Here is a 16,244-nt window from a genome sequence, read left to right on the forward strand (position 1 = left end):
AAATATGACATCAAAATGAAATTTTAACATCTGATACAACCTGTCATCTTGTTCCCAACTATTAATACCTGTATTAGCCCAACTGGATTAGTTTGCAGGAAAAAAGATTTTGACTAAAAGTTGACTAAAATTGAATAGATCTTGTTGACTAAATTGTTTTGAGTTGAGTAGTCGTCAACTAAAACTAGACTAAAGCTATCAAAAGGGGCGGCACGGCTGTGCAGTGGTTAGCACTGTCACCTCAAAGCAAGAGGGTTCTAGGTTCAAATCCACTGGCCAGCTAGGGCCTTCTGTGTGGAGTTTGCATGTTCTCTCCATGTCAGCATTGCTCTCTGGGTACTCCGGCTTCTTCCCACAGTTCAAAGACATGTGGGTTAGGTTAACTGGTGACTCTAAATTGCCCGTAGGTGTCAATGGGTGCGGTTACATGATGGCTTCTCAATTAGAATGAAATAAATCTGAATGAAATCATTCAGAATTAAAGTTTTTCCAGGTAGTTTACATGAGAAATATTAATTCAGAATGAGGGTCTACATGGGAGATCAGTTTAATCGCCTTTATTCGGTCTGCGCAAGGTTTGGGGCAGGGAAGGTTTCTGATTGGATAGGGGGCAGGGCGGATGTTACGTGTTTACATTTACCGGAAGAAAACACTGTAGTCCTCGCTCCGGATAACAAGATGCTTGACGACGCCGTTCTTAGTGCCTTTTACGGGCTTGTTTTGCTTATATTCTTGAAGTAGCAGTACGACAACAACCTTGCTCTGCTAATGCTTCATCTGTTGAGCAGGAGAAGGGAGGTAGAAGGTCGAAGAAGGGAGATTGAAGACCGTGCTTTGGCGTATGGAAACTGGTGAGTGCAACGAGTCCGACTGCTCCATCTCAGCCCGTTGCTATGCCCACTATATACGTCATCGCGCCAGAAGGGCAAGGAAACAAGCATGTGCAGAAAGATTGCAATGAACTTAAAGAGGAATGAGCGGTTACATGCACACTAAATTCTTTCATTCGGAATGACAAACGGAATAAACCACCCCCTTTAATCGGATTAAATTTTCAATCAGAATGACTATTTTTCAATTTGAATGGCCTTTCATTCCAAATGAAAGTGGATAAAGGATAAAAACGACTAAAATATGACTAAACTAATAAGCATTTATGTCTACAGGCTGAGACTAAATCTAAAATAGTTGTCAAATTAACACTGCGACCACACTCAGAATAAACATATAGGGCATTTTTCCATTTGACTTACAGCTGACGCAGCCTGAGGATGGTATGTGGGGTCACAGTGGTGCAGTCGCAGCAACTTCCCCTGGCACTGTTTGCATTTCTAGCCCAACCCTCTCTGGATGGAAATCATACACACACAACACAGCTGTGTGTGTGTGGTAGTTTCCATTAAAAGAAACCAAGAGGAACTCAATGTCACTAAACTGTGCAGCAGCTTTAATAGTTGGTTGCATGGATTTCTTGACTTCCTCAGGAGGTGAACATACAGGCCTTTAGCTTTTTAATTGTGTATATATATACTGCCCAACTGACAAAGTAACTACGTTCCGTTACCATATTTTCAGTAGTAACGCGTTACACTAATTTTTTGGAGGACTGAGTCTGAAAGCGATGTCATAAATGAAGAGTAGCATTCACACAGCCTCCCTCCCTGATGAAATACAAAGTTGATTTTGCTGTTGATTGACCATGTAAAACTAACCTCTATGTCAGTATCCCAAATAAACAAAGAACTAAACTGAAGAACCTCTAACCTCCTCAATAAATGTTGTCACATATGTCATTGTTTATTAGATATGGCATACAGAATGCTGCCTGTTTTACACAATCCAAATAAAGTTTCCAAAGAAAACAGCAATAGAGTCTTTGTATTATCACCTATGAAATGTTAATAGATGATATGTCGGCAAACAAATACCTTCTACATCGAGCAGACACAAAGCACCTCTGCACTGTGACCTTGAATCTCATTTAGACTTGTTCACACATGCAATACAAACAGCTTTCATGTTTTATTTATACCACAATCTGGCAAGATATCATCTCATCTCAGCACTGACTTTTCATGTCTTAAACTGTCTGGATCTCAATGAGTGTCTGCAGGTCCCGTTACAGGCACAAAACAAACTGTCGAGCTATTACAGTGTACAGGAGGGGGTTGTTTGGACATGACGCTCTTATAATGGATTCCAATGACTTTTACAGCAGCAGAAAGCAGAGACACAGTGGTGTATCTGTTCTGAAATCTTCAGACCAATAACGATCTGTGAATGTGCTTGAGCTGTGACAAACAGCTCAACAGGAGAGTAGACTAAAACCAGTCTCAGTTTGCATTGTCCACATGTAAACAAGACTAAGAGCCTCAAGAGTCTATGCTAGTAGCTCTGTGAGTCTTTTATTAAAGCATTACAAAAATGTTAAAACTTTGATACATATCGTCATCTTTAAGATACGCCCTTACTTTGAAATTCCCATGACACATCTGTGTCAACATTTCCATCCAAGCACACCTCTTTACTAAACATTCAGACATTCAGTGCTAGCAGCCTAGCGCCAGGCAAACAATGGCAAGCAGCCAAGAAAAAGACAATGAGGTGGTTTACTGACATTGGGCCTCATGCATGAAACAATATACAAATAATATTTTGTTTTTGTTCGTATTCACAATTTGCTCTTATTTTGTTAGTCCCCACTGTTTTCTGGGATTCACTAGAGTTTTCTTATTTTTGCTCTTCTCTTAGGTGAGGGAACATTTTGAGTGGTCGAGTGAACTCTTACCAAAATAAGAGAAGAACTTTGATTTCACAGTCCACAAATTGCTGTCTTACAAGTTTTAAATTTGAGGAACATGAAGACAAAAAGGATGAATATCATCAAATCTAGATTATTATATTTTAGAGTAATTATAATAATTGGATTATTACGTTTCAGGGCTGATGTAATACTACAAGAGTTGGTCCACTGATCCAAGTTACTGTAATTTCAGTTACTGCGCGTCCCTCTGCTGACCACTGCTGGAATGTAACTAAGTACATTTATTCAAGTACTTTTACTTGGTTTTTTTTTAATTTCATGCCCCCATACCTCCACTCCACTGCACCTCCGAGGGAAATATTTTACTTTTTACTCTACTGCAGTTATTTAATGAAGCTCAGCGTAAGTTCAATTAGGAAGACTTTCTTTATGCTATATCCATTCACAATTCTGTCTCTATCCCACTTCCACCAATCAGCTGATTATGGACATTCCCTCTCCTAGTTAGCCAATCCAACTTTGCCACGATCTCCTTCAGCCATTCATGTTGCTACTGCCAAACTATAAATCTGTTCTCCTCTCTGCTCCTGTCAGCTGTCATATTAGGCGGAATCATCCCTCCTCCACCCCATTCACCTCCAGTCACCATATCCAGAGCCCAGGACAAGCTCATCAAAACCCCACTCCTCCTCACATCCACATCCTCAGCTCCCCCTTCATCTCATCACTACATTTACCACCACCAGCACCCTGCTGGAATATATGACATCATGATGGGGTCTAATTGCCAAAAAGGATTTACATTTCTCATACTTCTGTGCACATGTTAACATGACTGAAATAATTTTAGTTACCAGTTGCATTACAAATTAGAATCTGTGCACACATACCAAATGATATTGTGTGAGTGCAGCTGGAATTATTAGGTGATTGATTAGAAAATGAATTGGAAACTTTTTCATGCACAATCATTTCATGGTTTCAGATTTCTATATGAGGATTTGTGGCATTTCTCTCATGAGTACTTTTACTTTTAATACTTAAATACATATTCCAGAGTAAGTAAATAAAGGATCAGAATATTTCCTCCACCACTGCTGCTGACACACAAAATGTTTTGCCATTGCTGGGTAGTTTACCACTACTTACACTCTAATCACATTTACTTTGTTTAAGTTTATTTAATAGTATGTTAATACTATTATTAATGAATGAACAGCGCTGTTACACATGATGTAGGAAAGATGTGCCTGGTTTCATTTTAAAAATGTGCTTAGAAATTTTAATCTATAATAAACTTTATACCCTGAAAGAATATTCACTAAGTACCACTGCTTGACAAAAAGACTCGGAATTTACCACTTAGAATATACATTCTTTATTCTCTGGATGGCTTTTAAGATACAATCCTTGATTTAGTGCCTAATAACTGTGAACTGTGTAACGTCAAATGTCTAAGCACCACTGAGTGTTCAGACTTTCAAAACAATCTGACATCACCATCCTCAGACTAAATCTCCTGAAAGGATAAATAAGTATGAGCGTCTTAACATGACGTATAAGAGTATAATTGAATATTTGAACACATGCCAACTGTTGAGTAATCTCCAGCTCTGACTTAAACTGTCTCTTCTTTCCCCTCAGGGCCCAAGAGTGCTGCTTCCTATTAGGCCCTTTTTTTCCCCCTGTGTGTGTGTGTGTGTGTGTGTGTGTGTGTGTGTGTGTGTGTGTGTGTGCGCATGTCGGGATCTTGGCAGGCCAGTGGGTTTTCCTGTAGGGGAACTCCCCATCGTTTTCTGTATATATATATATATATATATATATATACATATATACAGTACAGGCCAAAAGTTTGGACACACCTTCTCATTCAATGCGTTTTCTTTATTTTCATCACTATTTACATTGTAGATTCTCACTGAAGGCATCAAAACTATGAATGAACACATGTGGTGTTATGTACTTAACAAAAAAAGGTGAAATAACTGAAAACATGTTTTATATTCTAGTTTCTTCAAAATAGCCACCCTTTGCTCTGATTACTGCTTTGCACACTCTTGGCATTCTCTCCATGAGCTTCAAGAGGTAGTCACCTGAAATGGTTTTCCAACAGTCTTGAAGGAGTTCCCAGAGGTGTTTAGCACTTGTTGGCCCCTTTGCCTTCACTCTGCGGTCCAGCTCACCCCAAACCATCTCCATTGGGTTCAGGTCCGGTGACTGTGGAGGCCAGGTCATCTGCTGCAGCACTCCATCACTCTCCTTCTTGGTCAAATAGCCCTTACACAGCCTGGAGGTGTGTTTGGGGTCATTGTCCTGTTGAAAAATAAATGATCGTCCAACTAAACGCAAACCGGATGGGATGGCATGTCGCTGCAGGATGCTGTGGTAGCCATGCTGGTTCAGTGTGCCTTCAATTTTGAATAAATCCCCAACAGTGTCACCAGCAAAACACCCCCACACCATCACACCTCCTCCTCCATGCTTCACAGTGGGAACCAGGCATGTGGAATCCATCCGTTCACCTTTTCTGTGTCTCACAAAGACACGGCGGTTGGAAGCAAAGATCTCAAATTTGGACTCATCAGACCAAAGCACAGATTTCCACTGGTCTAATGTCCATTCCTTGTGTTTCTTGGCCCAAACAAATCTCTTCTGCTTGTTGCCTCTCCTTAGCAGTGGTTTCCTAGCAGCTATTTGACCATGAAGGCCTGATTTGCGCAGTCTCCTCTTAACAGTTGTTCTAGAGATGGGTCTGCTGCTAGAACTCTGTGTGGCATTCATCTGGTCTCTGATCTGAGCTGCTGTTAACTTGTGATTTCTGAGGCTGGTGACTCGGATGAACTTATCCTCAGAAGCAGAGGTGACTCTTGGTCTTCCTTTCCTGGGTCGGTCCTCATGTGTGCCAGTTTCCTTGTAGCGCTTGATGGTTTTTGCGACTCCACTTGGGGACACATTTAAAGTTTTTGCAATTTTCCGGACTGACTGACCTTCATTTCTTAAAGTAATGATGGCCACTTGTTTTTCTTTAGTTAGCTGATTGGTTCTTGCCATAATATGAATTTTAACAGTTGTCCAATAGGGCTGTCGGCTGTGTATTAACCTGACTTCTGCACAGCACAACTGATGGTCCCAACCCCATTGATAAAGCAAGAAATTCCACTAATTAACCCTGATATGGCACACCTGTGAAGTGGAAACCATTTCAGGTGACTACCTCTTGAAGCTCATGGAGAGAATGCCAAGAGTGTGCAAAGCAGTAATCAGAGCAAAGGGTGGCTATTTTGAAGAAACTAGAATATAAAACATGTTTTCAGTTATTTCACCTTTTTTTGTTAAGTACATAACTCCACATGTGTTCATTCATAGTTTTGATGCCTTCAGTGAGAATCTACAATGTAAATAGTCATGAAAATAAAGAAAACGCATTGAATGAGATGGTGTGTCCAAACTTTTGGCCTGTACTGTATATATATACACACACTGGATGTGTGTTCTCAGTGGGTATGTATCGTACATGGTATCAGTGGTGGGGGAAGTATTTATATTCTTCACTTAAGTAAAAGTAGCAATACCACAATACCACACTGTAAAAAATAGTCCATTCCAGGTAAATGCTCTGCATTGTTACTTATCTAAAAGTATTATCAACAAAATATACTTAAAGATATACTTTGCTGATTTTAAACCAGCTTTGTATCATAACAAAATGTGTAGTATGTGTAATTTAATATGTTGAATTTCTCTCCATCTTGCTAGATCTTCCTGCTTATTTGACAACAAAAATCTGCCAGATGACATTTTTCACGTCATTTCATTGTTGGTGTGATTTTGTTGGCACCGTTGAACGGCTGACTCTTGAATGTTAGCAGCTGCTCTTGTGCTTTCTTGTGCTAACTGAGCAGATGTTGGATTGACCAGAGATGGCAGCAATACAAAGTCTGCTAATCCAGCAATGAGTCAGGATGGTCTGGGATCAGATTATTTATTTGGGATTTTGCCTTTATTAGATAGGACAGGTTTAGCATGAAAGGAGGAGAGAAGGGTTATGACATGCAGCTAAGGGCTTTGGGATGGAACCCGTGGCTGCTACAGCAAGGACACAGCCTTTGTATATGGGGCACCCATTCTCCCAGGTGAGCTAATGGGTGCCCCACACTGGCACCAAAAGGATCGAAATCAGGTATTGTTTGACTGGAGATATTTCAATTCTGTTTGGTACTGGTTTATTTCAATTGATACCTTAACAGTTTCCAGTATGAAACCCAGCCCTGTTCACCAGGCTTTCTTGGTATTACTGCATACCAGGAGTTGAAGTTACAGTGTTGGAATCACATTTAATTTCACAACTTGGTGTCTGAGGAAAAACGATTTGGTGTAAAATGCCGTAAGAGCCCTGCAGTACAAACACAGACAGTCTTACCTCTGATTGTGTGCTTGTTTGGACACAGGAACCACGGCAGCAGCAGCAGGTAGAGGAAGTGAACCAGTGACAGGATGTTGTAACGAAACAGACAAGCTGCAAAGATAGAAAGATCAGAGTCAAACAACAGCATGCATGTGCAGATAGAGATTCTAGCAAGTATGACATGTTAGCTGGGGGCCTTCCCTTATATACTCATAAACCTTGGTCTTGAAAGAGACATTTAATTGTGCTATAAAGCATTTGTGATCATACTATACAACATAAATGGGTCTGAAAACAAATAGGCTACTCCTCATCTATAAAATGCTAAATGATACAGCATGGACTTTATGACACCCAACAACTGACATATGTACTCTATGCAAAGAAACATTTGCTTGTAAAGCACATTAATAAAAACAAATTGCTTCACGTTGCAAGTTAACGAAAAAGTAAATATCCACCAAAGTGCAGAAGACACAGTAAAGCATCAATAAAAAATGTCAAAATGTGGGCGCCATTATTCATTAGCGTTCATTCCTGGACTTTTTTTCTATGATTGATTTTCCTGTGTTTGTTGGCAAAAGTAACCAATCTCAGTCTAATCAGTGGCACTATGCATCACACCTGTGCACAACCCTGGTGGTAAAAGCCCCACCTCCTGAGAACTGTAGTTTTTAAGTACTGAATGGAGTACTGTGATGCATGAAAATGGAGGCCATACTTGTTACACAGTCCTAAAATACAAAAAAGTGGTGAAACACAGTGAATACAGAAAAGCATATACAATAACTAAGCACCTTACATATACTGTAGTTGACATGTGGTTAGGTTTAGGTACAAAAAACACTTGGTTATGGTTAGGAAAAGATCATATTTTGGGTTAAAATACCCTGTTTTAGGACACAAAGCCACCTGACAACACAGCAATGTCTCAGTAAAAAAATAATCACTTTCCATGGCACTATCTCCAGTGGAAAAACAGCGACAGGTTGCTACAAAACACCCATGTTTGATGCCTAAAGAGCCACTTGTAATACAGCAACGTGTTGCTAAAACACAACCGAATTCTCTTTCAGTGTCTTGAAGGTTCTGTCCGACAGTATCTTGTACTGTGTATTGTGTATCATGTTGGTTCAGCTTTTCATTGAAACTAGTGTGTTTTTTATGACTGGTTATATTGTGTAAGTCTTATTCTCCTGTTTCCCGTAACCATGACCTTAATCTTTCCCTAACATCAATCAAGTACTTCCTTTGCCAAAATCAACTAACTTTTAAAATGGTAAATCAGAAAACATTTCTATGAGTGTTTTAAGGGCAGTCATATTGATTGTTTTGAAAGACACTGACAAAGGAGCCTGTCTCAAAATTTTCTTAACCTCATACTCAAATTTCTCCTGACCAAACTCTAATTTAATACCTGACATAAGCAGAACATTAGCAGTGCAGCTGCTTCAGTGCTTTGTCATTGTTTACACAGGATACATTCAGGCACATTATTACATGTAGTTCACTCATGTTTTAGCAGTGCTCAGAACAATTCACGGTCAGTGTAGCTGGGTGTGTAAGATGTGTACCACAACATGAAGTTCTGTAGGTCTGACCAGTGCTTGGCAGCTCTGCGTGCTTTTATAATAATGACCTAAGGGAAACGTGTAATTTAAGACTTTCCTATAGTGCCCCTGAGCATTGTTGAAATAATGTATTTTTGCATTATGGCACTGTCATCATTTCACCTCAGGGCGAGCCAACAGAGAGGGTTTAACTGTCTGACTGATGCATTTCTCCAACAAGGGAAAGTTTTACAGCTGTCTTTCTCCGGCACATATGGCACAACAAGAGGGATTTTATGAGGTGTTGCTGGCTTGGAAGAATTAAGACGATCTGCCAATATTAAAACCTGGAAATAAAGAAAATGTGCAGGCTCATTTCCTCCAGTTAAACACACGCAGTGATAATTATTAACTCACCAAGGGTTAAGGTCTGGATTAATCTCAGCCTGTTGAGATCACAGTTTGAGCATGGAGGTGAGAGGTTTACCATGCAGACTGTTGTCTGGCCCTGAATTCACAGCATTATGTTCAACTTTGAATGGAACACCAGACACACAACTAGAGGACTTCACATGTAAAAACACACACACACATACAGGCAAAATCCCAAACATACTGGTAAGAGTGTTAATGTAACAATAGGATATCATGAATTGCTTCAACACAGTAAATGTGATGTGAAGGCCTCCATGTTGTTGCTGCTTATATACTGTATGATGTACAGCAGCATTGCCCCTGTGCTCACTTCACTGAAGTGACATGGATTTCATGGTTGAATTGACAGAGAGCAAATACTGTTGATAGTAGATGAAATTCAGTCCAGAGCAAGATATCTGAACAGCAACTAGTCTGACTGTCATGTCACTTGCTGCGATATTCAATCTCCCCAGATCTTCCAAGATGTAACTACGTCTATATTCAGCATGTACCTTTCTTTTATTGTTACGCTTGATGTCAACCTCAGCCGGCCTGAAAAGACAAATAAATAAAAAAGCTTTGAGGAAGGCTGGGGAAGCTGCTCCATGTGGGTGGAGTCTAATATTTGATCCTACTCCTAATTGCAGACTGCAGTCAGGAGCATAGCTATACACTTTACAATAACCATACTAAAAAATGGGAAATTGTTCATTAAAAAAGTAACATTAGTTAATAGTTATTTTACTATTAAAAATTAAATGACAATGATGTTTACTGATTATTAGTAAGAAGATATACTTTATTCATGGCTTTCATAACATAGCAAATTCTTTTTTTTCCCCCACTCTGTTGTGAAATACGCACAGGCCTTGGACAGGTGCCAGGAGCAGTTGGTAAATCCAGTGCCTTGCTCAAGGGCACCTCAGCAGTGCCCAGGAGGCAAACTGGCACCTCTCCAGGTACCAGTCCACACTCTATATTTGGTCGGGATGGGGACTTGAACCGGCAACCTTCCGGTTACCAAACCAAGTCCCTATAGACTGAGCTACTGCCACCCATAATATGTCATTTTAACAATGTATTGTTGCACACATTTATAACAACTTTATATAGCCTACTATATTAAATGGACATATTTGTTAGGTATCCCAAATGATGTGTAAATCTTTAAGAAATATTGTAAAACATCTAAAATATTACGTTGATAGATTGATGAACCAGATATTTGTAACAGTGGTTTACTTGGTTTTTAAACCATCTGTAAACATTATTTGGGTGGCTTTTATACAGTTGCAACTGATGTTTATAATACCGTCTTAAATGGCTCAGTGGTTAATACTGTGCTTGTATCTATAAACATCATTTAAATGGCTGTTGTAAAGTTGCAACAGATGTTTATTATGCATTTTAAATTGATAATAAATGCTTTGTAAAGTATACATACATACATATATACATACATACATACATACATACATTATTATGATTTAAGTGACTTTTATAAGGTTGAAATGTTTATTGTTTTCATGTTTGTTATTTTTGGGCTTTGTCTCCTAGCTAAGAGATGGAAAGATAGAGCACTGCCAATCACCCCCTCAGATTTAGATAAAGTGAAATGTAAACTTTTAAAGTGCTTTAATGGACTTTTAAAGTAAACTGTGCCTCTAAAATTCCCTTACCCCTGCATTCCGAATATAATATCAATAATTTATTTGAAAATAAAGTTGTTCTTGCTGACCGTTAACTTGTTTTTATAATCCCATCGTCCTCGTCTCTCACCATGTTTATCTGTGGTGCAGAGCTGCATGTTAACACTGACTTTCTGTTCGTAAATGTGTTCAATATGATGAGCAGATGTTCTGCTATCATTGCAATAAACACTGTTTTATAGATGACTGATAAAAGATTAGTAATGCCAAATTAATGTCACTTACAGTCATGCTTAATAAACTGCTTATTCAATAACTTATTATCATAAGCATTAGTTGCAAAACCCAAATAAACAAATGATTAACAGATGACAAGTGTTACAAATATCATGTCCATCTATCTATGTAATCTTTACAGAACAATTTCTTAAAGGGTTTACATGTAATTTGGTGATCATTAACAAATACTTAATATAGTATATAATGTTATGCAACAATGAACTGTAAAAAAAAAAAAAACATAAATGATGGCATTACTAATAATTAGTAAACATAGTTATCTTTTCATTATTTGTTTACAGTAAAATAACTATTTACTAAACTGTATTAAATTCAATAGACAATTATTTAAATTACCATTTATTAATGACAGTTATTACAAAATTTTATCCACTAGCTTTGTGGGCTGTAATGAACATTGCAGGCCGTAGCAGGGCTGTAGACTTTCACTTTTACATTTCTTTCACTAATTCTATTGAACAGTTTAGAACAGATTTAAAAGAAAGGTCAACATCAGTCACAAGCTTATTCTATCCTCTTTTTATCTCCCTCTGTCTTTCTCTCTCTCTGAACTGCTTTATGACAGAGTTATTATATGACTGTACAATAACTGGAACACAGACAAAGACTAAAACACAGCGCTCTGTTATTTCCTCCAATCGCTAAAACATCAAACATATTGTCTTCCTGCCTGTCTGCAGGAATTAGACCACACCAGGGGGAGGCTGTAAAAGTCATGCCTCCTACCCAGCTGCATTTATCATAGTTTCATCCCTTTACCTTTTTGGCTTTGTCTTTCTCTGTTGCACCTTAACAACAAACTGAAGATGTCAAGGACATATGTTTGTCTTGTTGGGTGGTGAGGACTATAAATCGGGGAGTCCCTGTACTTTTAACTGCTATTAGAACAGAACATTTAGACACAATAGACATAAAGCAGTCATTGTTGAGTTTCCACCAGTCTCCTGATGAAGTCATGAATTAAGGCCAAAGGTTGTTCTGGTGTAATCTGTAGGACAACACTGACTAAACAAACCCAGCCCTGAAAAACCACAACTAAAACTGCAGGACACCACAGCTACTGCAGCTCAGCTCTCATGTATACCGTTCCCATTCCTTGCCTGTGACAGAGGTCACTGACACATCCCTTTCTCTTTGTCTCTCTCTTCAAGAGTTCCCTGTCCCTTACAGTCACAATATTGAATGCAAATACAGCCAGTCACACAGGGTCAACCATGTTACAAAGCCAGGGCAAATCAAACCAAATCTTGACCTCAAGACGCCAGCGTCTACTCACAGCAAAGTGTTCTCTTCAGGCATGGCTTCCTCTTTGCCTGTCTAGCTCCACTGATTGGAAACATTTCTAACCTGCCACATAAACTCAAAATAAACATCTGATTTCTTTTGCCAGCTCTCTGGGATTATGGAGTACATACTGCACAGAGTATCTTTCCACTGAGCGGATGTCAGAAAATAAAAAAAATGAAAAAGAAAAAGAAAAAGGAAAAAGGTTGACCTCCCCTGCTCGTTATCAGCAACAGCTACACCAGGGGTGTCAATCTCATTTTACTTCATGGGCCACATTCCAGAACTACTGCATAATCACCCATAAACATCCTCATCTACAAATTTGTCTCTTTGTTTTAGTGTGATGACCTACAACTGCATTCTGAAAACATTCACAATTAATGAACAATCCATTTACAGAACAGATGCTTGGGATGTCTTCAATAAAACAAGTGCAGATTCAACCATATGTCTCACCTTTTTAGCAATCAGTCAGTCTACTACTCACAGTCATTACATACACCACATCTCCACTCCTGTGTAGTAATGGTGACACTATGACACCACACTAAAATGAAGCCAAAGTGGAAGACTTCCCTGCCATACAAACCATTTACAAATGAAAAGTTTTGGCAAATATGCATCTTTGCATTGCATGGATAGAAACTGTGGTGAACTATGACCAACAGAGTTGCAGCCTTAAGCAAGCGCAAAGAGGTATGTGTAGAGGCAATGCCATGTTTAACCAACCAATATTGTATGAGACTGGCCATGAAATATATAGACTGCTCAGGCTGTTCTTACAAATTTGTCAAATGTTTTCCTATGAAAAGCAATGCACCCAAATTTGCACATATCCCATGTACTGTGAGGCTGCGATCATGTGACCAAAAGGCTGACTGCAGTGAACAAGGAAGCAGTCCTGAGTGAACTTTGGGTAAACTTTGTCCTCACAATGTTTCTTTTCCAAAATCTAACCATAACCGTAACTATACATTAATTATGTAACTGTACATTAAGGACATAAAGTCATTTCTGGGGTGCAAATCTGTAGGATATCATACAAACTCTTCTATTTAACATTTTTAATTGTTGATTTATAGTTATAGAATAAGCATATCAGTTTACAATAAAAGCTATTGACTGTTTTACAAAAAAGGAAACAAAAGACAGAGATGGATTTGCTTTTTTGGGGGGCATACATGGCAAAAGGCACTGTTTTTAATTTGAACACAGGCATATTGTACTGTACTGTACTGTACTGTACTGTATTATACACATGGTTGGATAGCCCGCTCTCTCTATGGTTCCCACCTTATGAGCCCCAGTGCAACCACACTGCCTGCATTGTCTATATTTACACCCTTGCTGTGGGCCGGATGTTTGTTACCCCTCAAATGAAAACTTTCTGCACTAAAATGTTCAAATTATAGGAGTGTCACGATCATTTTATTCCAATTAGGCTGTTCATTTCTAAACATCACAGCTAATTACTGTAAGTAACACACTGTTTGTTTGAAAGGCTTAATCTAGTTGGGTTGTCAAGCAATGAGTCTGAATGAAGTTAATTTTGTCTGACATGAGAAATGAAAAGATTGTTTTTACTTGACAAAGCACTTTCAGAGCTGCAGAAAACAGTCTACAGCTGTTTTTACATAACTGATCTTGATATGTAAAATCTATTAGTGCTCCTTCATCCTACTTCATCCTACTCTTACCCCAGTACAGCATCAGAGCAGTTTTCTCTTTCTCTTAATCTTTTATTCAACATGAGATTTATTTAGAAAGTAATTCTAATCAAGTCATTAGCATAAAAATGAGACAAATATTGTTTTCTGTTGAACTGCTTTGCAATCAGGAAACAGTGCTGTTGCTGACAGTGTGTTCTGTGGATAAACAGGGCATTGCGACTTTTTTAAACATATTTTTTCAGTGCAGTGAGCACCACAAATAAATCTGTTTACCTAGACTCGGCTGGGGTGGAGACAGTAACCTCAGGGACAGATATTTGGACATCTGGACAAACAAAACCAAAGTGTCTGCACAGATACCACTAGAGGGTAGAGAGAAAAAATGTATATATTTTTAAATTGAGGTAAAGTGACCCTTTCAATAAAACGTGTTTATTGTTTGTTTGTTTGTTTTAGGTTTGTTCTTCTGCTCATTATTTTCTCATTCTAGTTGTGAAGCCAAAAGCTTTGGTCGTCCTCAGATACCCTGTAAACTATTGCAGCAGCGAACGGTGTTGGCCTTGAGAGGGAGAAAGCATTTCCTCTCTTCCATATGTGACTCATGTGGTTTGTCATCTGACATGGCAGTAAAATGCCAAGTCACTTTAGCTTTTCACGCTACTTGTGTTTATGTTGAAGAATGTGAGCTACTTCACTGCCAGGAAGAGTCAGGCAGCTCACATAGCCCATTGTTCTCCAACACATGGGAAATTAATCACTTTTAGACTATTTAAACAGATCACTGTACAATATCTCAGCCCTCTCCGTATTCATAGACTGCACGAAATAAGGTCTGTTCAACAAATAACTAAATGTAATCTAACAAAATAAAGACGAGAATATGAAGGACAGTAGTTTAAATTAAATGTGGTCTCTTTTCACATGTGTACGTATGTGAAGATTTCGGGAAACATATCCATTTGTCCCCCACAATAAAAACATAGAAGTAGAATAAGACTTTTATTTTGAAAATAAATAAAAACTTTTACACCATAAATTGATGCAAAAAAAGGTAAATATTGGTGTAGACAAATTCATCAGAATGCAGTAAATTAAGGATCTTATGCTCAAAATTTTCTGGCAAAGGACCCCTTAACCCATCGTTTCATACATTCCACTAGAGGAAAGGTCAAGAGTCACAAAGCAGTTGATTATTATTAGGAAATGTTGCCATGTCACACAAACATTATGAATATCCACACCAAAGGTCATGGAATCCCTGGCCAAGATCTGTGAAATAACTTTCAGTTGATTGAAGCTTCTTTATTAACCATTTTTGATAAATAACAAAGTCATTAAACATTTTTACCAACAAATAAACAAAGATGTCCTGATCATGTTTCTTTGCTCCTAGTCTGACTCTCAGAATGCAAACTGCTGGCATAATATGTGAGCCACAGTGCCTGGCGTGAGCAGTACGTGACAGCTACCTCGCTGCTGCTCGCAGGCAAGCGGTGTTTATCCAGATTGCGCTACTGCAGAGCTGCCTGCTACTATGAGTAATATATTTCCACAATTAAAGGCCAGTACTCCATTGAGCTAGCAACCCATGTTAACTTTTTTTTTTTTTTTTTTTCAGGCATTTAACCATTTTTAATGCCAGGGCTCTCCTCCCCACCAAAACAAGTTCCTTCCTGACATTATTTTGCAAGAAAGCCATTGCTGCATTCTGGGCTTGGTGCCACCAAAGAGAACTGTGTTTAAAAAAATACAAACAACCGAGAGCATTCTTTTCCGTAATGCAGAATTATGATGGGTTCATCCAGACCTTTCTCAAGCGCTTACACAACACAAGATAGGTCTGACTATGTGAGACTACTTTGCCCCTGATTCAAGTCCTTTAAAGAGGGCCTATAATTTTTTAGGTTCATACATGTATTTAAGGTTTTTACTACATCATGTTTACATGCTTAAGTGGCCAAAAAACACTTATTTTCCATACTGTCTTAGCTTGGACACCTGTGTTCACCCTCTGTCTGAGAAGGCTCCATTTTCGCACCTATCCCTTTAAGCCTTCCTTCTGAAATAAAAGCTCCGAAAGTCATCCTGACATGGTCCAGCACGGGAATGATCCAAAATCTAGGAGAAATTAAAAACACCAGCAACCAAGATCACGTTTCACATCACATAGCATGTCACTACAGGTTTGTTAGCAGTGTTGTT

At 38.7% G+C, this 16,244-nt stretch overlaps 1 protein-coding gene across 2 annotated transcripts in view; it reads right to left on the reverse strand.

Moving 5' to 3' along the window:
- Positions 1 to 16,244, reverse strand: part of piezo1 (piezo-type mechanosensitive ion channel component 1) — a 118,315-nt gene that overhangs the window by 72,957 nt on the left and 29,114 nt on the right. For both annotated transcript variants that reach the window (XM_049601152.1, XM_049601151.1), the window contains exon 2: positions 7,185 to 7,280. In XM_049601152.1, the coding sequence (XP_049457109.1) occupies positions 7,185 to 7,280 (96 nt within the window). The remainder of the gene's footprint in view (positions 1 to 7,184; positions 7,281 to 16,244) is intronic.

Source organism: Epinephelus fuscoguttatus, linkage group LG16 (genome assembly GCF_011397635.1).
Source record: "Epinephelus fuscoguttatus linkage group LG16, E.fuscoguttatus.final_Chr_v1".
Lineage (NCBI taxonomy): Eukaryota > Metazoa > Chordata > Actinopteri > Perciformes > Serranidae > Epinephelus > Epinephelus fuscoguttatus.